The sequence below is a fragment of the Cariama cristata genome, unplaced genomic scaffold, assembly GCF_000690535.1.
Source record: "Cariama cristata isolate BGI_N322 unplaced genomic scaffold, ASM69053v1 scaffold2608, whole genome shotgun sequence".
Classification (NCBI taxonomy): domain Eukaryota; kingdom Metazoa; phylum Chordata; class Aves; order Cariamiformes; family Cariamidae; genus Cariama; species Cariama cristata.
In genome coordinates, this window is record NW_009631463.1 from 23,421 (window position 1) to 50,456 (window position 27,036).

The 27,036-nt window shown below is 44.4% G+C and overlaps 2 protein-coding genes across 2 annotated transcripts in view; both read right to left on the bottom strand.

The window, feature by feature from the left end:
* The window catches only part of HAO1 (hydroxyacid oxidase (glycolate oxidase) 1), a 26,350-nt gene extending 10,469 nt beyond the window's left edge, over positions 1 to 15,881 (bottom strand). Inside the window, exons 1-2 of the mRNA XM_009705952.1 lie at positions 15,741 to 15,881; positions 7,434 to 7,585 (exon numbers count right to left, since the gene is read on the bottom strand). Of these exons, the coding sequence (XP_009704254.1) occupies positions 7,434 to 7,585; positions 15,741 to 15,877 (289 nt within the window). The 5' untranslated portion in view covers positions 15,878 to 15,881. The remainder of the gene's footprint in view (positions 1 to 7,433; positions 7,586 to 15,740) is intronic.
* Positions 15,882 to 25,617: 9,736 nt separating this feature from the next.
* TMX4 (thioredoxin-related transmembrane protein 4) overlaps positions 25,618 to 27,036 on the bottom strand; it is a 15,239-nt gene continuing 13,820 nt past the window's right edge. The window contains exon 8 of the mRNA XM_009705953.1: positions 25,618 to 25,901. Within this exon, the coding sequence (XP_009704255.1) occupies positions 25,618 to 25,901 (284 nt within the window). The remainder of the gene's footprint in view (positions 25,902 to 27,036) is intronic.

Below are 27,036 nucleotides of genomic sequence, written 5' to 3' on the forward strand. Positions count from 1 at the left end.
GTTGGAACCAGATGGTCTTTAAGGTCCCTTCCAACCAAACCATTCCGTGATTCTATGATTCTGCCGATAAAAAGTGGAATTTCTAATCTCACCGAGAGTGGAACAAATATCTCCCAAGTGGCAGTCCCCACTCAGAATACCCTGAAAGTAAATACAAAGATGAGCAGGTACAACAGACAAGTGGTCTCCAAAGTCTCTGCTGAGGCCAAAGGGATGGGTGTTCGTGCCCAATGTTTCTGGCCTCTCCTCCTTTACCTTCAAAAAGCTGTGGAGTGAAATCACTCCGGAGGCTGTCCTGAGGGCAGCCCCAAGGTCAAACATCACTGAAAAAAATCCCAGATGGGGTGAAGCAGCCGGAGGTTCTGTGCCAGCTGCCTCCCTGGGGGTGATTTCCAACCCGGGTTGCACTACAAACCAGCTAGCCTCATACAGTTATATTTTTATGAATCTCTCACTTATTCTTTTTGGAGTAATCTGTCACTTAATGTAAAATAAAGGAAAACACACTGTAAAACTCAAAATATTATATAAAGCCTTATTTTTCTTGGTCTACCGCAGTATGCATATTTTTAATGTAAATGGACCTCTGTTTCAAAACGTCATCTCCAGCCCATCGAGGAATTAAAAAGTGGTCTTTATGACAACATTTTATTAAATAAGGATTACAAGTTTCTTCGAGTGGAAACTTATGAACAGCTTATTCAAACAAACTGGTTACACCCTCCCAGGGCCACCAGGCAGCTTTCAGTCATTGGAAACACAGTAGCAATGACCCAAAACTCTCTACATTATAGCCATTTCATTCCTCCCCTTAAAATTACTGAAAATAGTTCCCTCTCACATATTAAGTATCTAGAAATGAGTTTCTTCTGAAGAACCCATGCGTACTGAATGCCTAAAGTCCTGTTAAAGTCAGCCGTGGTGGGTTATCACAAATCCCATAATAAGTGATTTGCCAAATCGAGTCCATTAAGTGATGCTAAGAAACAAGGGATCCGCATTCCTGTTGCTCTGTCAAACACAAGTTCATGAATGAGAGGGAGGGTTGCTAACCCAGCAATTGCAAAACCCTCAGATCAGATAAGGGAAAAATGTAAATGTTATGGTTCAATCTGCCTTTAGGTATCCTTTTCTTTCCATTCTTACTTCTATTCTCAAGCCTACCTCGACAGCCCTATGGACAAAAATAGTTGCAAAAGCAAAAATTAAAACAGAAACTGCACAATAAAATATATTCAGTGAATAGAAGATTTAAAACACAAAGTACCACCATATCCTTTCAAATTATCTGCATACATAGCAATAGAGAAAATAACGCTTTCGTCTTATTTAAGAGTAGATTTAAGCAGTTTGGTTCAATCAGAGTTCAACTGTCCCAAACTGGGTTATGACATTTTCACAGAAGTTAACAACTCTCTGGTAAAGCTCAACATGCGTATTTTGGATCTGCACAGCCAAATTCGAAGTTCACACACACAAAATTTTTCAAGGTTTTTGAGACTCCAAGTTCCAGTTTTGGTTGATCTGTACTTTATCTTGATAATTTCAAAGCTTATTTTGATGTTTTTCTAGACCTTCAAAAACATATGATACATAGTCCTGAAGTGTTGCCAGGTTCTTTTTTTTTCCCCCTACCTCAAATCAGGTTTTGCTAAAAATATACTCCCACTTCTTGCACATTTGGCTGCAGTTGAAGAAAACAGAAGCAATTCATTTCCTCCAGCAACTATATTTTACACATCCATTTTGGGGTGCTGCAAATACTTCTATTTATTATTACAAATCAGTACTACTAGATCCATATTCCCACGGGTTGCTCTTGCAGCAATATGTGACATTTGCCAGAGTTTAAACATCAGATTTTTGTAAACCAGCCTTTCCTCATGCCATTTCAGATTGTTTTTAGTCTTTCCCCCCACCCCCAAGTCTTCTTTTAATCTCGAGCACTGCCCAAAGCATACGTTTACCTCTGTACACACTGCAGGCTCCCATCGAGGTCAGTGGCAGCGCGGAGAGCACGGCATCAGCCACACACAGAGGGCTGGGGACGTTTTTGACATCAGGACAACCAAGCTTTGAATTATCTGTACTCCACCTTGTTTCAGGACCAAATGGAAGTAGAGTTGGGATATGGTGGGGTGCGTAGGAAAGGGGAGCTTCACAGCCTTTGCTCCATGGCTGCCTCGAGCAAGCGCAGGTTTCTCAGCCCCACTGCGACCTGCTTGTACTTAGCCCAGGGAGCCACGAGCAAGGCCATACCTTCTCACCAGGGAACACAAAACCTTGATAAAATGGGGTTTTCCTCACTCTTGGGGAGCTCAACTGAAGTATTTTACACAGCAACAAATCAAGGCTGACCGTGGGACAAGACCCATAGTCCACAGGAGAACAGAGCGATAATGGTTTTTGAGCCCTTTTTTCATCCTGAAACCTCAAAGTCTCCTTCCCCCCTCCAACGGGACATGGCTTCGTTAAGTGGTTTCTGAAGGGGATGGAGTTTGTCCCTGTGGGCAACCCAGAGGCAACATACTTCAGGGGAGGACACTGGAGAAGAGCTCAGCTTAAGCATGTCTATTTTGTCAGGGTTACCCTGGATGGGAATGGGAACTTGTTACTTTTCTAAGCTGTGCAAATTCCCATCGTTTCCCTTTTAGGGGCATCTCTGAAGCACAGCAGCCAAACTGCCCCACTGTGGTCGTTTTTCCCTGAATCCACCCGTGAATCCACTGTCCCCAAGTCAGGGGCCAGAGGACATTGCTTGGGATCAACGCAATGTCCTTCTGGCACGGTGGTATTTCTCAAAAGACGTAGCTATGTTCTTGGAGCTGCATCTCCTAAGAAACAGAGTTGTTTAAAGCACTTAACATTACTCTCTTGATGAAACACACTTGGCTGAGAAATCCCCTGCCCAGCCTTACCTCACTTACCCCTTACAAAACACTGCGTGCAAGTTGTGCCTACGATCGTTTTGTTGACACAACGCATTTTGTCAGCTGTGCAGGAAGGCTGGAGGCAGCAGAGAGAAACACACATGGCCAGAATGGATCTGGCTGGTCTTGGAGGGCTGTCATGCCAGACTGTCTGTGTACACTTGCATCAGAAAGTCCCCTGGCCATGCCGGTCTCTGCGGGGAGTCAGGGTCAGGTCAGTCCAGGCCGTGTTGTCCCACATCAATATCATCCTCTCAATGACTCTGGAGTAGCCATACCTCAAAAATAACTTTTTTTTTCGGGGAGGAGGGAACACCACATAGGTAACAGGTGAAAGATGGGTACCAAGTCCTGCTATTTTCACTGTGGCTGAGCACAAAAAGCAATAGATCACAAAATCCCTCCTTCACGGTCACGAGCATGTCCGATGAGCACAAGGAACGTGAATTCAGATGCTCAGCAGCATCAAAGCAAACAAAAAACACAGTAGAAGCCTGTTAAGAGCTGAAGGAACAAAGGTGTTGTTCCCCCTCTAATGGAAATGATAGAGCTGCCAGTAACTCAACTAAAACAGGGGCGCTTTTCAGTCAATATTCCTGTTCTCTATTTGGCAAAGCGAACGTGCAGTCACATCGCAGGTGATGGTGAAACCATTTTTGCGTCAGCAGTAACTCAGAAAGTTGTTTGAGAGCAATTGCAGAGGGTAAACATAAAAACATCAGCTCTGAGCAACTATCACTCCAAGTTTTCAAAAGATCTGGCCAAGAAAACAGTCAGGCTGTTCTGCCTGATTTTCAGCAAGTCAGAGAGCAGGCAGGTATTGCAATACTGCTCTGGGCGAAACCACAAGAATATAAGGTAATCGGTCAGTAAGAGAGCACCGTGTAATTAGCAGCAATATAAACAGAATAAAAATCTCAATAAAGTAATGCTACGTATCTGTTTATAATCAATTAAGGTTTCAAAAAGTCACTAATTGTTGCTCAGCAGCTGGACGGTGCACAAGATTTTGTTTCTCTGTACTTGAAGGTGGGTCCTATAGTCTTATAGTTCTACGGCACGGGGAGACGCCGCGGGGATCACATCGGTTTGCAAGCACAGCGTGAAGTCGGGATGGCAAATGAATGTCTTTGCATGGAGGAACAGTCAATCTTCTGATGGGCAAGCAGAAAAAAAAAATAATGTAGAATCAGAAAAGTTCTGTCAAAAAGTGTTTAGAGAAGAGCCCTTTGCTCTTTAAAGGTGGCTAAGATTATTCATCAAATTTGGCAAATATTTTTAGTTAAAGAGGTTGAAATCGGAGTGGGAAGGACAAGAAGAACTCACCTAAGTCAAAATGTCATGTGTTGATATTTTCAAAATGGAAGTGGTTTCTTCTGAGCTAACACTTTTGTTTCAAAACAGAACTATGGCTAAAAGCATTAGCTAGTAGGAAAATGAAATGAAACATTGTGTTTTGGATCAAATTAAACATTTCAGTTAATCCAAAACAATTTTCCTCTCAATATTTCAGTTTCTACTGAACAGAAAATCCATTATTTGGAAAATTGCCATGTATGCTGATGAACTACAACTAAAATGCTAGTGAATACACTTGAAGATAGACCTGGAAAAACTGGAGCAACTGCCAAGGTCCCTGAAATTGTTTCAAGGGCAAGAAAGCTTTCTCTAGCAGGACAGACTCCAGGTCCATTTAAACATGTCAAAGAAAACTGAGGAGCAACCTTATTACAGCCCATACGGACAATATTTTTTTTCTTTTCTTTTTTAAAGCCTAGCCGACAGAAGTATAAGAAAATGCAACATCTGGAATTTGAAGTTGTACAAGTCTTGACCATGATCACAGTTTATACTGCTCAGAGTGGAGTTAGTTCACCTTTGGAATAACTTACGTTGTGTTGGATTGCCCGTCACCAGCAACATCTAAAATTACAATTGAACACTTTTTCCCAAAAGGATCCTTTACTAATGAAACAGAACTTTCAGTGGAGATGTCTTTAAGGCAAGCTGCCAGACTTTACCCTAGTTTGGGTAAGACGCACACTTCTTTCTACCACCTTGGTTGCTGAATGCGAGCATCTCTTGAGTAGCAGCAGCGAGGGGCAGCGGCTCCCAAAGCCCCCACAAGCCCCAAAGCAAGGGGTCCACGAGAGCAGGGAGTTTTCCCCAACGAGAGACACTGACATCAGTGCCCATGCGCCTACAGAGGGCATTTTTGCTGCAACCTGTGGGCAAACCTGCTAGAAGAGTGGAACAGTCCAAAGCAAAGTGCTGCCGCTTAAGGGAATTCCCTGGCAGGATCGGGCATCATTCTCAAAATACGAAAAGGTAGGGGAAGGAGTTGTTATTTCCACCTGCACCGCAGGTAAAGATGGTGCGAACCCAACATCGTCTCTTGGGTTTTAGTCCCAAGTAGGCAATGTGTTGCTTGTGGCACCTGCCGAGCGGTGCCCAGGCACGCACACGGACTGTGGGTGCTCCTTTGGGCAGCTGCCTTGCCCCCTGACCCTGCTTCCCTGGCAGGGTAGGGACAAGATTCAGACCATGCCATGCTTTTCAAGGATCGTCACAACAGCAAAGGCACCACCACAGACATCGCTTCCAGGAGACTCGAGCCAAAAAGTCAAGCTTACAAAGTACGCCAGGCTTTGCAAAAGCCTCAAGACTATGGATCAGACTTCCTTGGCTTGTGTAAATTGGTGCAGCTGAAGCAAAAGCTGATTTAAAGCAACCAACAATCTGCTCGCTTATATTTCAGAGGTATCGCAGAGTTTAAGAGAAGTTGGATGTGGCAAACCCCCAATCCCAAATGTCCCAAGTTTAAGGGAACCTTTAAGCCAAACATGTACTTTACAGCTAATCCCTGTCATCTTATAAGGTCAAACCAAAAGCTTGGCACTGAATGCCCCGCTCCACCTCTAACAGAGCACAAAACCGAAGCCATTTTTTTTTTTTTTTTTTGCAAGAAACGCTAATGCAATACAGAGGGTGTGATTTTAATTACACTCTCCTTTGACAGTGATGAAAAATTTACCAACTCCAATGGGTATGTTTGTGCACATCCAAACCGTCACCAGTACACCGAGCTCCCCTAGCTTGAAAACCCAAGAACATTAAATGCAATAATCGTATGTTAAAGTTTGAAGTTGTAAGTGCACAAAAAGTCAGGAAATTCCAAAATTAAGTTATCTACCACAACCATAACTCAGCCTTGGTAGCCAGCTTTATTGTACCACTCGACTCTACATGCCATTAGAGATTTATGCCTTAAAACATGCCAGGCCGTAGTATCGGTGGGAAATTTTGTTAAGGAACATCCTGAGGTTTGTGCGTTTCAAATCTCACTCCTAACATTGCATTAATATGTTTGCATTTAACAGTGTAATGCTTCAGAGTTTCCTCCCAGCATAACCTGGGCCAGAAATAATCTGCAAGAGTCGCCAAAGGACAGGAGAGCACCAAGGGGTCCCACCACGGCCGCTTCGCAAACCCATCCAAGGTATTCGAGCTCCATCGTGTGGAACGCCCCAGCACATACAATAGGCACAACATCCTTGGCTTCCTAAGAAATCTCTTGGGAGGGGGAAAAAATGTATCCCCAAACGTGCTATAAAATCTGCTTTTACAGAGATTGCTGCTGGAGTTGTGCCGCAGCCCGTCACGGCGCACATCGCAGCGACGTGGCTTTGTCATGGGACTTGAGACCCCCTCCCACCGCAGGGCTCTCTTCACGCCAGCGTTTGCTGCACTGCGCATGGAAATGCTGTTAGATGAATAGCTCAACCACGCGCAGGATTTTTGCGGTTAATATTGCCTATTTAGGTTTTGTATCCTTTTTCATTCAGCGCAAGAGCACTGAAACGCACAGCCCAACGCTGTTTGTACGCAACAGGCACACAGCCCGAGCTCCCTCTCAGATTTTGTGTCATCCTGCAGCTCGGGTTAAAGGAGTAGGAAATCATTTCTCATCTGAATTCTGGTTAACGTCCCATTTCTCACAGCCTTTTTGGCTGCAGACTCTATGCTGGCAACATCTTTGGGCAGCACCCAGCCCAGGGGGGCCCGTATCTCACCGGCTCCCTGGGATGCTCTCAAAGAGCTCTCTTCAGAGCAAACGTCTTTCCCAGACAAGCAAAAGCTTCTGAATTTCTACGAGTGGTTCTGTAACAGGAAGAACGTTGCTGTAACAATATGTATATTTATAGAATGCATAGGAAGATATATAGGGAGATGGAGTTTTCAATTTTGCATTTGTCAAATGATTCCCCTCTTACAAACTGCATTTCTCATCCCTGTTCTATAGCGAGGGAGAACCCGCACTCAAAACAGGCAAAGGAAAACAGTAAAAAAGTCAAAAATAAAGCCCATTACTCTGAGCAGCAGCTCAAACCCAACCTGGCCACAGCATCAGGAGCAAGAAGCCGAGCCAGGCTTCACAACCAGCAGACGCAGTGTGACTTATTCATCTCTAACTCACCGCGGGGGGCACTTGGCGTGGTTTACCTTTAGCAGTGGCCGTCTCTCCGTCAGCGTGAGCCATGCGCTGCATGGCCGTTGCTCCGACGCAGATCGGCATGCTGATTTTCTGCCCCAAGACTGAGGTTGACAGGTCCATTACCGACACGTCCCTGAGCACCCGGGGGTACAGCTTCCATCTACGCAGAGACAAATAAGAAGAATAAAAAGCCTGCAGCATCGGGGTTATTCACAGTTCTTAACGGCCAAGAGCAGATTTTCCTGCTGTCAGGAAAAACACGGTGAAAGCTGTTTGGGGGCTGGAGCAGAACCTCATTGCATGACCCAGAACTGCAGCAGGACCCCTGAAATGCACAAAGCCAGGAGGGAGTGGGCGAGGAAGGACCAAAATCTGTGGAGGGTAAAAGAGGCCAAGAGCTTTTGAACGTTATCAGCTGCTATCATTTGAAAGAAAAGACATGAGCTGCAAAATAATAAGGTTCATGGTGAGTCTCCGCCTCGCTGAAAGCCTTGAGGCAGAACCGGGTGACAGAGGGTGTACAGGAACAGGAGGAGTCATCAGCCCCCCTCAGTTATTCCTTCTATGGACTAGGGAGCCAAAAGACATGGGATTTTTGGATAAAACTGGCCTGGCCAGCACGCTTAGCCCTCCCTAGCCCTGTGCTACGAGTCCCTGCAGTAAGACTACCCAGAAACCAGTTGCCACCTGGGAAGCAGGTGGGCAGGATGGCTGCCCTGCCTTTCCTTAGCTTGGGGAGTGTGGAAATCCATCGCATCGCATCTCTGCTGGCACAAAGACGGAGTCGCTTCACTCAGAGAGGTCCCGTCCCCGGCAGTCACCGGCCACTGTGCAACATGTAGTCCCTGGGACTACAGCTGCAGCCCCAGGGCCAGCTCATCGTACCACAGGGACTCCAGACTGCCAGGAAAAGACCAAACGCGGCCGCTGTAATTTGGCGCAGGAAAAGACGGAATAGCACAACTGCTTTCCCAACAGGGCAAATTACAATCTAGTCCTTGAATGTCGTGGCCCAGCATCTGCTCAACCGCTCCCAACCTTGCTTTGCCCTCAACGCGTCCACCAGAAACCACATCAGCCCAGGGCTGGGCTTTATACTCCCCTGGAGTCTTCAGCTCAGGTACAAATGGAAGCTGACTCCAAAACAGAGCAAACTAAAAACCACACAATTTATTGAGTGAGGCTGGACACCACGTGCTTGCACACACAGAAATTTATCTTTTTTCCCCGCGTACACACCAGCATTGCAACAGGATCATGATCCCTCTTATGGGGTCAACTAGATGACACCGCAATATCCAAACATTTAAGAGGGTTGCGTTCCTGGGGATACCTGTGAAACTGGACTTTTTCTGACCATCCCGGCGATCTTGCAGCGCAGGCAGGGTCACTACAACCCCCAGGAGGGTGGGCGACAGCAGGGGCTGCCTCCCCACACCCGAGTGCACGAAGCCAGGCCAAACTCCCTCTGCAAGCCACAGTAGGGTGCGCATCAGCCTCTCACTAAGGCACCTCTCCTTCTAAAAGGACTCTGATGGCTATTGAATTTTAATTACAGAAAATAATTAGTACTGCGGAACCTGACTGCCTGCTCAGCACTAGAATGCCAGAGACTGATAATAATATTATTAGCATGGAGACAGCAACCAGAGCCACTGTTACCCTCAGACTACGCTTTGACAGCGAGCAGTGGTTAGTTTATGCTTGCCTATTAAACCGACAAGTTAGAAAAAAAAAAAGAGACAAGACACAATCTTTTCGTTTTTTACAAAGATCAAGAGAGATTTCCATAAGAAGCTTGGGACAGAGCCAGGACAAGACCCAAATTTCTGAAGCCCTGGAGCACGGGTCTGTGCCAGCTCTCCAGGAAGCGCTCCCCAGGGAGGAGAAAGATCGTTATGATGCTTGGAAGGAGACGTGTAGTTGTGGGAGGCAGCTGTATTACTCAGTGCCAAGACACACACTGCAAGTACGTCTCCTCGGACTTGTTTTCATACTGCTCTATCGGTTTGTTGTTTTTCAGGGGAGGATGGGCTGAGGGTGGGACAAAGAAAACATGACTTTTTTCTCCCCCTTTCTTCCCAAATCCTCATTCTGAAGGTTTCTCCCAGTTCCAAAACATCTTTTCCCAGCAAATATAAAGAGAACAAAAATCCTTTAATAACGTTGTTCGTTTTTACGGTCACACTCAAAAGCGTAACGATGTGAAGTATCTCCCTCTTCCCCAGCCTCCTGGTTTCTCTGCTGTCCTGGACCTGTCAGATTTTTACCTGGTGCAAACCAGTGCCATCTCAAAGCACACGCGTGAGGCTCAGCCCTGAAGTACCAACGTTTCCGTAGTGCTTTTAGCCGGGAAAAGAAAAAGCAAAAATCCTCCCAAGAGCCTATGCAAGAAAGATGACGCTGTTTCAAGCAGCGATAAACAGCCTCCTTCTCACTCACCTTTATGTGCCATCAAATTACTCCATCCATGAGCTTTTTGGTGTCCTCAAGCTCATCAGCCCCAGACTTTAAATGTAAATGTCTCTTCCAGTGTCTTCTGCGGCTTCTCCTCCCCTCGCACCTGATCAGGTCACATCCTCTCAACCAACATCAAAGCGGTACTCATAACCGAGTATTTACTGGGTCCCCCGAAAAACACCAAAAGGGATCACTACCTTGGTATTATACTCTAAATAAAACCTGACCTTGCTTTGGAAACACGGGTGTTTTCAGCTATGAGTTTGCTGGATGCTTGAAGTGAGGCATTTTCTGGACAAGCCATAGGGAAATGCCCTTAACAGCAGCAAGCAAAACCCAAGCGCAGTATTTCCCAGTAATTACAGCATGTGTTCATTAAGCTGCCACACACCACTTGCTTTCTCCAAGTCTTTGACTGAAAACATTGCCTGGATATTTTGTGAAAAAAATTGCATTTTTTTTATTCATCATCTCCTCATCACCCACATTTTTTTCCAGCCAAGCCCACGCTCGTGTGCTGCAATCAGCAATTGCAAACGAGTGCGTCTTTCTTCCCAGCTGGAAGCAGGAGATGCGGCAGCGGGGAAGGGAGCGAGCGCTCCCGATTTAGGCAACTTCAGCTAAATGCTGTTTTGAAAGAAGGATGAAAGGGAAGGAAGGGGAATTAGCAGTTTGGGGTTTTTTTTCCTTTCCCTTCCATGCTCAAAAATTTCAGAATGTAAATTATCTTGCAGTTGGGTAAGGGGGAAGCGCTCACTGCTTTCCCCACTCATTTTCAGCTCTGAAAAACGTTGACATTTTCAAACTGCAACGCATTTCCAAGCGACCCGTCTTGTTTCCCTTCTGATCCCGTACCACATAATCCCTTCGTGCTGCATCGCAAGCAGCGCGCTTGGGAAAGGACGCGCTGCCCAGGCAGAGTCTCCTCCGCCCCAACTCCAACCCACTTTGCTGCCTTCATCTCCCCTCCACCTCCACCTCCCACCCAAGGGCAGGCGCTGGTGCTGGGCAAGGCTGACCGACAGCTGCTTCGGCTTCAGGAAAAGGGATTTTCTCTCCCAGGGCGTCTTGCCATCCGCACAGCCACTCTTTTCACAGCACTCTGTGAATCTGATGTGAAAGACATCGCAGAAATGTAACTACCTTATTATTACAAGCATTCCTTTCCTTTTCTCCCCCCTACGACTTCACATGCTTGTTTGACCCCAGTCCCATTCTCAGCCTTGCTTTTTTAACCAATATTTGAATTATTTATGTGCCCAGTCATTTTAACGCCCTGAATACCTAGCCGCAAGCTGACAATACGTTTGCAGAAAATACACGTCGACGCTGTCACTGACAAGCAAGCGACTGCTGCTCCTCGTACACGACCACAAAACGCATCTTCTCCAAAGGCCGCCGGGCAGGCAGCGGCAGAACGCGTCACGGCAGATTAGCAGAAACCTGTTCCTACACACACAGACATCCCCCTTCATCAAAATGCCGAGAGGGGAGATTTCAGATTGATTTCTTGAATGCCATCAAACTAAAGGCGTCCCGACCTTGTCATAAAAGCTCTTCTCCATCCAGGCCCCTTGGTTCCTTGACAACTTGAGAGTGAAGTTAAGTGCCAGGCGGCACGGTGCTGGAAGGAGACACGGCGTTTTGAGACACAGAGCAAATGCAAGGTGAATGCGGTCAGACGCCATAGGGAGTAACGTACGCTCTGACATCCCAAATCATCTTTTCTGGCCTTAATGCCTCACTTACACCGCTACCATCTCCATGTCATGAATAAAAAATAATTGGCCTTAGCAGGCACACACTGACGTTGATACAGGAGCTCGGGCTCTTCCCTCAGTCCCAGAACTGGAAGCTGGAGCAGAGTTACCGTACCTGGTGTTCTCCTCACTTTAAACACTGGCCTCGTGGAGACGTTTGATACTCTGGTACCTGATTACAGGTCCAAAGTACTTTAAGCTCCTGTGCTGTCAAAAGGTCAGGACATTCATTTTAAAATCTAATGAGTATGGATTGCATTGCTCCAAAAATTGCACGGGCCATTCCAAAGGTATTGCGGCATCTATCAACACAGTCATTCATTTGCTAGATTAGTCCTTAATAATAATCTATTTATTTCTCTGTAAATGCAACCATTCGGTTGCCAAAAACAGAAAGAGCTCACAGACAAACCCAACACTGATTTTTCTCCAGATACAACTTGTCCCAGCAGCCTCACTCACCCAAATAATATTGCACCACAAAGATATGCACTAATAATTCATGCTTCTGGTTCAGTTTCGTGCCTTCTTCTCTTCTGTTTAAACATAAATATTTATATATACATCTATAAATATTTAAATAAACTGTAAATGTTTTTAATCAGGCTGAACCCTGCAACTAAGCTTCTGACAGCGGCAGTCAATGGGAGTTCTCTGGCCATGGGAAACGAAGCCGAACGCACTCGTTTCTTTCACAAAGCCACCCGACGTGGTGGCTGGGGGGTGTAAAGTCCATCTTACTTTATATTTACCCACAAGCTGTGCTCAGGAGCAGGGAGAAAACCAGTGATCTGTGCAGGAACACCCACGGACTGCACGAGAGTCGGAGCGAGCAGCCGTCCTGCACCCTCGACCATTAGGCCATGCTTCTCCCAACAGCATCAAAGAAAAAAAGAAAGGTTTTAAAAGTTGCTTGTGTCAAACAGGTCTTATAAACCAAAATACTCTGAAGTCTTTATACCAGGTTTCTACCTTTTCTAAGCTGTGTTGCCAGGAAGCCATTGCAAACAGAGTCTAACGAACCGTTACTGGCAGCACCCCTGGCGCTAAGAAAATACGATTCCACCGCCGCGCGTTGTCCCTCGGCAGGGAGAAGCGGGAAGGACTGCAGTCGTGGACACGGAGGCCGTGGAGCCCTGCGCTCCCCCCAAGCCCCCGCAGCCCCTCGCCCTTACAGGGCTCGCCTTGGCAGAGAGGAAGGTCCGTCAGGCTGCAGGCAGCAAGGGCAGGCTCTTTCCTGCAAACATTCCCGTTTGCAAATAGGCAGGGACAGGGAGGCGCTAGGAAAGTTGAGAACGATTTAACTTCTGGTTTGCAGTGCTACCTAAGGGCTGATTTAACTCTGACCGCCTTTACTATCGTCTCCCTCTTGTTACAGACACAAAAGAGCACGTTTGCCCATGAAGCTGTAAATCACTATATCCACGCTCCAGCCCTGCATTTTTTCCCCCTTCTACAGGAAAAGCTGGCACGGCCCAGCAGATGACTTCACCGGGATGCCCACCCTGGCAGGGAGAGCCGTGCTGGCAGGGCAGCGACCAGGAAGGAGAGGACCGCGTCTCTCGCCAGCGGAGCTGGGTTTGAAGCTTTGGCCCCAGTTCTCCCGCTGCTCTGCCGGGCAACTGTCGGCACCTCACCGCACTTCTCTGTGCTTCCGTGGACACCCAGAGACGCCGATGTCGACTGATGGAAAGGTAACAAGCAAGGCTTTGATGTCAATGTTTCTCCTCCTTCAAGACATGGTTTAGTGGACAGGGTGGCATCAGGTGTACGGTTGGACTTGATGATCTTTGAGGTCTCTTCCAACCATAATGATTCTATGATTCCTCTGTGACCTCTCTCTCTTTGGTTGTCAACAAGTTGTGTTGTTTGATGATTGAACAGAGTAAACCCTGTTGTGAAATCTTTTAGATTTTAGTAACCGCCTTTTTGGAGGAGGTTTAAATGGCCGAAAGCTACCACAGAAATTAGATCTTGTTTTCTTTAAGACAAATATACAAATGGATGGAGAGCAAAGACAGAAACTCAGCTTCCATCCCCTTCATACCTTCACTGCTGAGGCGCAGGAACCCAGCATCGAGGGCCTTTTAGCCACACCAGGACCTGGTGAATTTCATTTACTTTTTTTAATGTCTCAGGCTGTTCGAGGTACCACTAATTAATATCTCCCTCAGCTCCAGGCAGCCTGCAAGCTCCGCAGTTTTGAACGCCTAACACTGGAGGCTCTTACCGAAAATACGATAGGAGATGCCAGGGAAGCTGAGGTGAGCCTGAACCCCAGAGGGGACCAGCCCGATGCGAGGAGCTCTGATCAGAGGAATCTGCCCCCACCGCGGGAAACAGCTTCAGAGCAGAGCTGCTCTTATCCCACCACTAACATCTAGCTCCGCTAATAGCAAAACCAGCAAGCGGACATACCCAGGCTTTTGTTAGCCTGTCTCTGGGCAGTTTAGATCCAGCTTTTGCTTAATCACAGTTAGCTCTAGCAGTTAGCAGTAAAAAGTTCACTACTTCTGCAGATCATTGCCTCTGAGCCCTTCCTTCGAGTGTCCGTTCCTTAACATCTCATTTTGGTTTTATGAGGGCAAATAACATCATAGCATCTGGAAGCATTAAAAAAAAAAAGTTAGGTAAGCACTACTACATCCCCTCCTGCTTCCGTTTGCTCCTCCGGGCCAGAGCAGTCCTTTGGCTGGTGCCTGAGCCGCCCCAAGCACAAGGGGATCTCCAGTCCCTGATGGGGGCTTCTGCATGGAGCTAGGAGGTCTGGAAAAAGCAGTCACAGTGGAGGTCAGGTTTCTTCTTCTCCTGCCATTACAAAGCTTTTCTATAGGCGTCCCTAAAATTAAGGTTCTGAGCTGATTTCTGTGACCTGACCTTTGAGATCCCACTAAATGAATTACCACCGAGTTTCCTCCAGCCTTAAAGTTGTGTGAGATTTCCAGCTGAATTGCTCATAGCCTATGGAAAGGCAAGTGGAGCGGTAAGTAGGGTTGCTGCTCTACAGCAGAAAAGCAAAGTGGAGAGGGAGAAAGACTAAAGATAAATTGGAAAAATCTTGGTTTGGTTTGTTAGACTCAGAGATTAAAGACAAAGCCTTTAGAGATTAGCGCAGACAAGTGCAGGGGGGGTTGAATGCCTGCACCAACACAGCACATGAAGGAAAGAGAAGCCACCAACTGCTCCAGCGGTTGGACTGGGCTCAGCCGGGCTGGGGGATCCGCTCCAGCCGCCCTCATCTCTGCAGTGCTTGGGCTGATGCTCTGCGGGCAGAGCAGCAGCCGAGATTCAGGGGACAGGGAACCAACTGACTTGACGTGAGTTTTCACGCTCTTCGACCGAATCCAACAGCAAACGCCGACTTAATTTGCATTGATCTTGTACTTCTGAGACAAAGGGTGGCCTGAGTCCAGGCTTCAACAACAGTTCGGGGGGCCAGGCTAAGTCAAAACTGGTTTGAAATAGTTCCCAGCCTTTACAGTATTTCCCAGTGAAGTGGTGATCTTCTGCTGGAACCCCCCCAAGCATGGCTTGGCCACCCAGGACCGAGCCCTGGCTTTCCCAGCTCTCTCCAGGGCTTGGATGTGCAACTCCTTTCTGCCAGGCTACGCAGCTCTCATCCAGCAACGCTCCACAAGCACTTACCAGGGAGGGCTGCCTAACTAATTCAGTTTAGGAAGAACAAGCAAAAGGCAAAACTGTCTCAGGACCTAAAAAGTACAAGCCCACCACAAGAATCCTTCGCTGGCATTATAGCCCACGGTGTAGAAATTACAGTTTCATTAGCTGATTAAATATTGGAGCCGAAGGACTCTTCAGAGAACTTAACAAAGAAACTAAACGCAGATAAAGCTAAGATACTAATGGATTTTAGGGGCTGCTTTTTGACAGAGAATGTTAGGCGGAGGAGTGAAAGCAGAGAAACAGTTGCTCTGAAAATGAGTTAAATTTGAGAGTCTTTTTGCTAAAAAAGAAAGAAGTTGCAGAAAAATTGAGTTTTGTTCACACAGAAAAATCTAATATTGCACCACATCTACTAATAAAGCAGAATGTACACACCCTACCTCCTACCCCAGCCTTACATCATCCTCCTACCTCGAAAATGCTGCTACGTTATCTGCTAGCGTTTCCTGGTCATCTGCTCCGGATCGGTAATAATCATACACTGATTTGGGAAGAAATTTCTTAGCATACTCTTCAAAATCAGCAATGCAAACTGGTTTTCCAGACATGTTTGCAGATCTCACAGGGTTAGTTTATTCCTACGTCCCTCTCTTTTAAGCTCTGTATTTTTGTCTGTAAATCATTAATACAGGACCTTATCAGGATTCAACTTACCTACATACCAAAAAAAAAAAATAAAATACACCAGCTTCTTGTGTCATGTTGGACTTCAGCACTGTGTTTTATTTCACGTGGACAAGGCTAACCTAGAACATCGTGGAATAAAATATGGCAAAAAGAAAGAAATGAATCAGCAAGGAAAGAAACGTGTAGGTGCAGCATGCATGACTTACACCTGCCATGACAGGAGTGTGCAGTCTCTCATGTCTGCCTTTATCATCCAAAATATCCAGGAGACCAAAACAAGAAAGATATTGTTTATGCCCAAAAAGCAAAATCTTGATTTAGATCATTTATAAAAGCAGGTCCCAGCCTGGACATTTAGGACAACACCTAACACAAGCAAGTTTCCAGTTATTTCCATTAAAATCCTGGATACCAAGCCAAGTTGCAGGGATCCAGCTGCCAGGCTGATACCTCCTCAGGTAAACATCTCTTGATTTTAAGGTAATTCCACCTCCACAACCCAGAAAGCCCTAGTTATTCTTAAAATGTTACAAGTCAGATGCACTTACCACCTGGAAACAAAACTAGCTTATCAAAGAGATGACTCTCATCCAAAGTGTAACAGGATCAGTTAAGACTTCTTGATTGAATCGTGACTTAAAATTCAACAAATATACATCATTTCCAACAGGTATACGGTATTCGTTTGAGAGAAAAAATTTACAAGTATATCATATATATATATATATACACTGAATTATATATACACATACACGCATGCTGATATATATATACTGAGTATATACTGTATGCAATATCAGTATATAATTCAGTTTTCTGGCTGTGCACATTTCAATTATTAACAATGCCATTTTATTAAAACCAGATCTTGGGGAGAAGGGAGAAACCGGTACGTTAATTAGAAACACCCCCCCAAAGCGTAGTGCAAGAGGTGCAGCGCAATGACGTACGGCCGTGCCTCACTCCCTCCCATAATTTGGGGCTTTAAGTGACTTGATTATTTTTTCGTTCTTCAGCAAGGCTGAAGAATTCAGATAACATCAAGTTAAATATACATAAATCTCTGTGAAAACCACAGCCATCTTCCTTGCTGCTGGTTTATAAATAACAACTAGGATCACAATATTCTGCAAAGAGCGAGAAAAACGCTTAGGATGCAAAGAGACTGACAAGTATCTTTGGAGGGGTATCTCAGGGGCTGAGGCGGGAAGGATGGTGCCAGCTGTAATGATTTAACGGGAAGGATGGCACGAAGAGATGGGTAGCTATTTCTCTAACTGCTTTCCCAGATGAGGGCACCTCAGATTAAGCTGAGCAGGGTCTGCAGGGGGTCATTTTTCTAGCTGCTGAGAATATTCATGGGAGGAATTACTAGAAATGAATATCAATATACATACAATTACACCACGAGGCATTTATCACACATCAGTGTCAGATACAATTTAAATGCAAACTAGTTTAATGCTGACATTTCTGCGCTCCCAGCACAAAACTGGGGACACATCTGCTTTCATTTATTTAAAGTTTGCATCGCCTGTGCTAAAACCAGGTATTTATCCTAGAGCACCAGACAGAAGCGTTTCACGATAGCTAAACATTCTAATACGTGCGACTGAATTCACCTTTAATGAATTCCAAAGCTTTTAATGTTGGAAAGTTGCACAAAAATTGCTGAAGGTAACGATACTGTTTCACCACTGGTCTCTTCCCACTCCCCCTTTTATAATGTCTATATTCACTGAAAAAAAGAGTTAAGCTCTTCAAGACAGTTCCCACCTTGATCTCTCTCTCTCTCTCTCTCTCCTTAGATGAAAAGTTGCCACATTCACACGATATCGGTGATTTACTGTACTGGTCATTATTTGCCACTTGGGCTAAAACGTCCTCTTCCCTCCTCTGTCACAAAGTTGCCTACATGCCACCCTTTGCGGATCACCCCAAAGGTGCCATCCACACCCCAAAGCCCACCTGGGGTCACTGCCTTGGTGCTGCAGCCCAACTAACGTGCCCTGGGAAGCTCCATGGACCTCAGGAGCCCACCAGGACCCAGAGACTCCTCTACTCCAACAGGACCCCTCCTTTCCCACTGCTGGCCAGTTTATGAGCTGGGGTGCGGTGGAAGGTAACCAGTATCAGCACAACGGAAGGAAAACAAGAAGTTTAATCTGCTGCTGACCTAGGACTACTTGGCCTCTTAGGGGTGTAATCCCTAGGAGAGCGCAGCCAACATCGCCCCGGCACATCCGACACACAGACTGGCTCGGACACAGCTTCCCTCCAAGTAACTGGCTCCTCATTTTAATGAATCTCTCTGGATGAGAGGTTTTCCCTGGTCGCTTAATGAGACATCAGCTGTCTGAACTTTAACCTTGAAGTAAAAGAACAGCACCTGACTCAACAGCAAAGAGTTTGCCCAAGCAGCCACGGCAAACCTCACTGATAAAAGTCAATGCACGATTAAACTGAAATGTTCAGATGCAATTAGGGCAGAGGGGAAAAAAAAAAAACAAAACAAAAACAAACACAACAAAACCACCCCAAACCAACAGAGTCAGGGTAGCATTAACAGCCTCCCCTACATCTACTGCTTCTCACGTGTTCCTCTGGCAGGTCACCGGAAAATTGCCAACGGAGAACAGCGTCACCTAACTGGAGCTTGACCAAACCAGGCTCTGCAAAGGAAACTTTGCACTTTAGTTCAAAAAGGGGTATCGCAAATTCCAGAAGAAAAACCTCACAGAGGGCTAAACACAGAGGTACAACTTCTGGCTTAAAAAGTGCTCCCATCCAAAGCCAAAAAAGTGCTCTAAGAAATACCACCACGTTTGTCCTTACATACGGTATTTGGCAGAGAGAGGCATCGCCCCACGGCACTGCAGTCCAAACGGCCGTGTCCTGCCGCGGGATCAGAGCGACGGCGTCGATGGTCTCCTGTCAGCACGCAAAAACCTCCACAGGCGAGGGAAGAGTCAGCGGGGATTTTCCCGCTTCAGTTAACTGCAGTAAGGATTAACTGGGAAAGTCAACGGCAGTATAGAGTATTTCAGTGTCCCAACGATGACCTATTTCTGAAGACTGTCGTGCAAAGCTGTTTTAACAAGTAACTTACATAATTAGTTATTTTGGCTTCTAAAATCCCCATCAAGATATGAATTTCTCCAAATAAAGTCATAAAATACCTGTTTACAGGTTGTGAAGTGTTTTCAGCAAGTATCTCACATCAGAGCTGAACCAATTTACTTTGGCCTCTCCATGTCAGTCAGAAGAATCAACAGAAAATATTTGTGGCTTTTTTTCTTTTTTTTCCAGCAGCCATCTGCGACTTCAGCATGAGACCGAGTCAAAACCGATGGACCTGTTGCAGGGATGAGGACACTTTCCCGGCCATTCAGCACAGCCGGTGAGCAGGGGGCCCTAACAAGCCCCTGAATGTCTATTTTGGGGACTGCTGGGGTGGAGGGAGACCGGAGCATCGAAGGGAGGACCCGGATGACTTTTGGGTACAATGACAACAATCCAGGGGAGATCTACAAAGAGGTTCTCAGCATCAGTTTTGGTCCCCTCAATCGCACAGCGATAACCAGGCACAAAAAGTGCCTTATCAAGCAGGATCTTTTCACATCCTTGATGTGGGACTGACGGTCAAACACTTTGAATGCCCACTGGCCTTTCGGCATCCTCTGCACACCCGTGAGCTACCGGCACAGCCTGTGCCAAGACGATCGGCGGTGCCTACGTTCAGCTCTCACACCCCGCTGCAATGCGGATTAACAGATGGACAAGTCTAAAGTACTAGCAGGCGCCGAGAAATTCTAATGAACCAGGAAAAATGGCCTTTCCATACAAAATGGAAATTTAAATGAAAATATTTGATTACTAAGTCCCCATTTGTTCCCTGCATGTTTAAATACAGAGCTTTCCTTTCTCCTCAGGAAAGACAAAGTGGAAGTAAAGCACACAGAGTTTTTAAAGTGGTTTTCTACTGGGAAAGAAATGAAGATGTCTGGCTAAAAGAAGCAGTCACCGAGGTCTTCATTAAAGTAAAACACCACTTTTTATTCCCCCACAGGGGAGGGAATGAAAGAAAGGTATCAGCAGACTTGGCTGCCTGGCGAGGGAGCTTAGAAATGAACTACTGGTGCGTGATGGGTTAGGGATGGAAGGATAAGCAGAAAATTGGAGAAAAAGCAGGCAGGTGCTGGGAAGAGCTGCAAAAGCATCACAAGGGACACGCACTGCCTCCTCCCGGGCAGCCCTTCACGGCCAAGCGTCCTGGTGTTTCCACTGTGGGCATGGGGGGAATACTCAGAAAAGGGAAAAGGAGGGGATCCATTTCCTCCCCACTGCCATCCCACAGCCAAGACCTGTCCACAGCCACCCAGCTTTTAACTTCCAGTGTGTGAGCAGCTCCTAGGAGGTGGCACACACCACTGGGGAGCCCCGCTGCTGGAGCTGGGAGTTACCACTGGTCCAGTTCAGAAGACAAAGGTAGGAACTCAAGTTTTTCTACCGCTCCAGTACAGCCATCAGTTATCTTCATACCTCCTCTACAAACATAGAGCGTACATTTGTCTGATTGCTTAAACAAAGCAATTTTCAAAACCCGATCAGATTTTTCCTGTAATATTGCACCTTCCTGTTTTCATAGGGAAAATTTCGTATTCTCACATCATGAGACAGAGAAGAAGCAGTTGATTAAATAGTAAACCGACAACGTGCTCACAAAGGCTTCATTCGAGACCATTCCCCCTTCAACTTTACATGAGGAAACCAACGCAATGGAGAAGAAGAAAACCAAAGTGGATGGCAATCACCCACACCCATGCATGTTCTGTTCACAGTGAAAGGCAGCTGAGGAAACTCACCTGAAGAGAATGAATCCATGTACTGGATCCAGCAGTTGCTCACATCACCCAAACACCTCGCAGCGATGGGTCCTGGCAGTCCCTTCTCCCTCCAGCACACCTGGCCCTACGGCCCATTTCTTCAGCAATGACGGCTTGCCACGAACGACCGTCAGAAGATGGGCCACTGACATCGGTACACTTCTTTTGGACCACATCGCTAGGGAGGAACGTACTGCTGTCCTCCAAATCCCAGAGGGAGTTAGTACAGCATTTGTAGAGCGAGTGGATTTCTCAGGGAGGGGAAAAGACCGACGTAACAGTGAAGTGAAGCTCTCACGGGTTCAGCGTTACACTATTTTTCCCGGCAGCCTGCACTTGAGCCCCAGCTGCTTTTTATACCTTGAGAGCGCACTGCTCAGCCCAGAGTTACCGCAGTGAAACCCTCAACCTAGGTACGCTTCTTCCAAGCGTACGACAGAAGCAATTCATTAATGTACAGGTTTGTTTTAAACAGTTTAAGGAATCTTCACAAGTCACAACCTCTATTATTAATTAGAAGATCAGTATTAAAAAAAATAAAATCTTTTGTTAATTATGGAGATTAGCCACCTACACACTGAGAAAGTGAAAACTTCAAGATCATAAATACAAAATTTATAGGGAATTTCTGTAAAAGTACCCATAGTATACATTTGCCACACTTTCACATAAAAGACAATCCTGTATAACATCTCCATGAAGGCAGCCCACGTAACAAGTGTTGCCCAGCACGGGTGCAGCACATACAGAGTATTCCAAGACGCACACATAAGTTTCACACTAACCTTGAGGACAGCAGTTTTGAAAGGCTGTATGTATTTCTAGCCCCTTTAAAAGGTAACCCACTGGAATTTTTGAATGACTTGCTTTTAAGCATTCACGTTCAGATCCACCAGGGACTGGTTTTCAGAGTGGTATGCAGCCCATTTGAAATGTAAATTGGCTCTCAAAAATCTTCAGTCATTTTTGACATACAGCTCTAGTTTACAAGCCTTACAGCCCTATCCTTAATGAAAACATTTTGAACAGTGTTAACAGCAGCTTCTCCGAGGACATTTTGTCTCTACTGAGGTTGCAAGAACAAGTTCCATTTTTTGAAATTAAACATAAGAGAACAGAGATAACAAAATGCTTAAATTGCACAAAAGGTTGATATTGACTTTTGGAAACATACCAAGTTTAATGCTATTATAAGAGCCTAATTAGTACTATACTCATGTGATTCAATTAAAACATGTTTTAGTGGAAAAAGCTGTGATTCTGGAAAGCATATTAACATTACCCTTCTACTGCATAGCTAGTGGTCTTTCTGTTAAACACAAAGTTAGCCTTTACAGTGTTTGCCACTTGTTGTTTGCCAGATAAACATTAGTCAAAGTTGAGCAATCTCCAGTATCTTGCTACAATATTCTTCCTACAAATGTAAAACTAAGTTGGAGATATCAATGGTTGCATAGCTCCCATTTTTCTAAAGTGTTAATCACAAGTTAGTGATCTTTGCAATAAGATACACCAATACATGTCAAATACAGGCAAACCCACGTTAGCATTAACATTCCCTACTTCATTAATGAAAACACAGGAGCAATGACATACATAGAATCATTATGGTTGGAAGAGACCTCAAAGATCATCAAGTCCAACCGTATACCCGATGCCACCATGCCCGCTAAACCCACTAAACCATGTCTTGAAGTGCCACATCTAAACATTTTTTGAACATCTCCAGGGATGGTGACTTCACCACCTCCCTGGGGAGCCCGTTCCAATGCTTAACGACTCTAACAGTGAAGAAGTTGTTTCTAGCGTCCAGCCTGAACCTCCCCTGGCGCAACCTGAGACCGTTTCCTCTTGTCCTAACACACTATGTTCAAGAAACCTTAGAAGCCTAGTACAGCTGATCTCCAGATTCACAAGACAGATCTAGGAAGAGATGGAACTGCTGTTGCTGCCTGCTTACTTATCCCCTGCTCATCAGAGGGATCTTACAGTTAGGTCTATTATGATGGAAAATACTTAATATCTTAATTTTAAATAATCCAAACTCAACAGTGACATGCAAAACCAGAGGAGGTGTAAGCAGAGCCTTCAGAGAATCACCACACAGAGGAGCTTCTGATCTTTCTCACAGGATCTCATAAACCATGTATCTTGTAGGACAAAGTGTCATTCGTGGTTTGCGTTTTTGTTTTTTAAATTCAAAGACACCATAATGAAATCCAACTCTTATGAGAACACCTTCTTTGTCTAAAGATTAAAAAAAACCCTCTACCTCAATTGTAAGCACTGAAAACAGGTACACTTGACTTTTTAATACTTCCTATTCCCAACAGCATCCAACAAAGCCACTGTGAGCTATAAGGATGTTCTGTTATCTTTTAAAGTTAAAACCTCTTTAAACAGTTGAAGAGGATATTAGACGGCTGGCTCCATGATATTGCGAAAGTGGAGAAATTGAATAAGAATTTAATATTGACAGGCTCCCTTCTAAACACCGAGTATCACAGGACCTTACGCAGCATGAAATATCCTCTTTGGCACACAACCGAAGTCATCATTGCCCTCAATCTATGCTGGTAGTTTTGGATCCATGACTGAGGGGCTATGTCTGTTCTTATCTTATGCAAGTTCACGTAACTGAATATACACACCAACTCCTGCTTGTCTCATGAAATATGGTTGAGCTCTTGGTTTTTTTTCAGACTTTTATGAGTTCCTGATGCACAGATAATGAAAAAAGCAAATACATCATGAAAACAAGAAATCTGTACTTTGAGCTTTTAGGTGCACAGTTCTTCCCTCCAGACTACAGTGGCCACAACGTCTTCTTAATTTTTGCCAATAAAAGCTTAGCTTGACTTTGAAGTTTTTTGAGTTTATTTTTTTAAAAAAAAAATAAAAAGGTTGTTACTTACCTCAACTGCTACTGAGTTCTGCTGTCTGTAAGCTTCAACAATTGCTCAGTTACATGGGACAACACCCAAACAACACAAGACAAACTCTTCTCATTATAGTGCAATGTATATATATTATCAACTGTATGTTTTCACATATGTGAAAGAATATTTACATGTGTCCACTGTAGGAAACTCAAGCTCCAGACTGTGAATGTTCCTTAAGAAAATTCATATTCATTAGATGCAGTGTAATTTTGTTCTTTGCACAGCTGTAACAGACAAATGCAAAGTTTCTACCATATAGTTCCAAGACACAATATGCAACAGGACACGAACAGGAAAACTAAGCTTTCTTAGTAAATATGTTCTTTATGAGCATTTAAAAAACCAAAACAAATCCAAAACAACTCTCAACGCAAATTGGCCCTATTAATCTCAGTCGCAAAGGAAACCAGCATTTTGCACTTGCAACTTGTCTCTTGTAATGAGAGATGATGTCATCTCTGATTACTCTTTATTCTTCAAGAACAAGGTGAAATTCATGCATGTTAGCAAGGTTTATGCAAAATATATATATATATATATATATAAAAACACCCCAAGATTAAGACACATCTTATGCACAATGATCACACATCAACAGAATAGGAACGTACAGGATCTCACTGTATGTATTCCTTACCAAAAAAAGAAGTCTTATATATTAACCAAGTCAAAGAGGGAAATACTGATATCTTTAATGACTTAAGCCTTCTAACCACACCTAATGCTGTCTACCTGGCAAGCCATTTTCACTTTACACAGTTCAATAGACACACGTTTATCTTGATAACAAGTAGCAAAACCAAAAGCTTCTCCCCGCTACCCACCCATGCCCTGCTCTTTGTGCTGATTCCAGTAACAAAAAGTAGAAAAGCGATCAAAGGTAAAATCTTAAGTGCCTCTTCAGTTAGTATTACTAAAGCAGTTTGAGATCTGCCAAAAGTATTCTGAGTTGGAAATGGCAGAACTGCACTGCATATGACAAGCTTGTATTGGCAAGAAATATACAACTTACTGACTGCAAAGTGAATAATTCTTGCTACAATCTTTTGAAGGGAAAAAAAAAAGTCACGCTTTGGCAAAAATCCCCTGACCAAAATAATTTCCTATAAACTTTTAAAAAAAGTTCAAACATTTTAAAAATTTAGCTGCCATTCTTTCTTGGCCTGAGATTTTCAATTACTCAAACTCCTTGGGTCAAAAAACCCAGCTGGCAAACTTGGGCTGTGCAGCATGCCTCCGAATTACCAAAAACTGAAAAATCTGGGGGGCATACTGTATGACAAACTTTCAAAACAAACATTAATAAAATTGAAAGAGAAAGGTGCTTCAGTTGAAAGTGATAAAAATAAAACCATCGTACACAACATTTTTAATAGAAGACTAGTAAGGTGCCTTCTTTCACTACTGTATCACTTACCTGGTGCTTCTGTGACATTTGGAAACAATAAACGCTCAGACAGAAAAGTCACAGTCCTACCAAGCTACCATAAAGAGTTAAAAGTCCTGATCTTGCCTAGGTCAATATTTAAAGGAACACAAGCACAGATGACCATTTTACAGCTGGTGAACGGAGACTGTTACACCCCTTTTCTCTTAGAAGACTTCAAACAGATAAGATACACTTACTTTGATTGTCATGGCTGAAGTTACACAACACACAGCATATGTGCTTATAAAACAAATTAAGTAAGCAAGTATTAACTTAAAAAAAAGAGAAGCCTGCTGACAGAGCAGAGGTTTTGCGTAAACACAAATGACAAATCAAGTGTAAGCTTCAGACCCCGGGTCTGATATTTCTTTGGTCCAAGTGTACGAACTACACTGCTGAAAAAACTACAGTCCATTATCAGCCACCTGATTTTTACGCTGTCTTACTGAGCTTTCAGTCTCTGAATCAACTAAAGGTTGTTCACTTAAGTCTTCCATATCTTCTTCCCCTGATTCTTTTCTAGGTGGTAAATCCTCCTCTGAGTCATCAGCGCTTGAATTTGCTGCATCTTCTCCATCTGAGAGATCTTTTACATCTGCAGTCTCTTCCACATCATCTGCAGAAAGCTCTGCAGCCTCCCCTGGTTCTTCTAATGCTGCATTCTCCACATTATCCTTTGTAATTTCTTCTTCTAAACAAAAGAAGAGTTTCAAATACTGAAGTTAGATGGAATCTCAGAACAACATCTTTTAAAGTTACCTCACCATGTATGTATTCTGAAATAGTCATGAATGTTGTTATTGAAAATTTGTAGGGGACTGTATTTTCCTCATTTTTCAATTATTTCAAATAAATCTTCAGTAGTGTCTCTCCTCCATTTTCATTTGCTTTTATCACATATTGGGCATAGATAACTTTCATTTTGTTCCACTAAGTTACAAACTAAAGACAGATCAATTTTACTTGGCTCAAAGAGGTATAATTATCAAACAAATCAGTGAGAAAGTGATAAGATACTGGTAAGCTCTGTCAGGTAACAGCTGCTGTTGAGTCAATCAGTCAACTGGACAGCATAATGCACAAGCATGCACAGCTGCATTTTTCTTCTGGTAGAGATGAAAGCCTAAGATTTTGACAATGGCAATTTTGCACATTTACAAATTCTAGATCTGGCTAAAGTCTTATTGGCAAGTGTCACAGATGTGTCTTCATCGTCAACAGCAAACCAATACACACAGATGTACACAATTAAAAAAAATAAATTTTTAATTACAGTTAAGTTTTGACTCCACTTAATAGCACAAACATATCAAAACGCGTTCTGGAGCTTAACCCAGATCTGGTGTTGATAAGAGACTTTTGTGTACAAGTTTTTGCCTCGCATGTTCATAGGGAGCAGAATACTATTCAGAAGTCTTCTCACTAAGGATCAGGAAGATGTATGTTTTCTTTTTTTTGAAGGAGATGCAACACCTTCCCCTGTCCCCACACCTGCAGCTTCTAGATTCATTTCATTCCCTCTATCTCCTCCTTTCCCCAACCACCAATTACGTGGAGAATTTTACAGGGTCAGAACGTTGCATCTCCTAATGCAACATACAAAGTGCATACTAGGATGTGGAAGCATCCTGCCAAAGTAAATTCCTTTCTGTATTTAAGCAACAGGTCTAGTGAATATGCACCTGCACAAAATGCACAAACCCCAGTGTCTTTCTTCAAGACTTCCTCATTTTGAATGCATTCAGCCTCTTCACAGCTGTGGAAGCTAGAACAAATTACTGTTGGTTTCTGGGGGGGGGGGGGGGGGCGTCTTTTCTCACGTT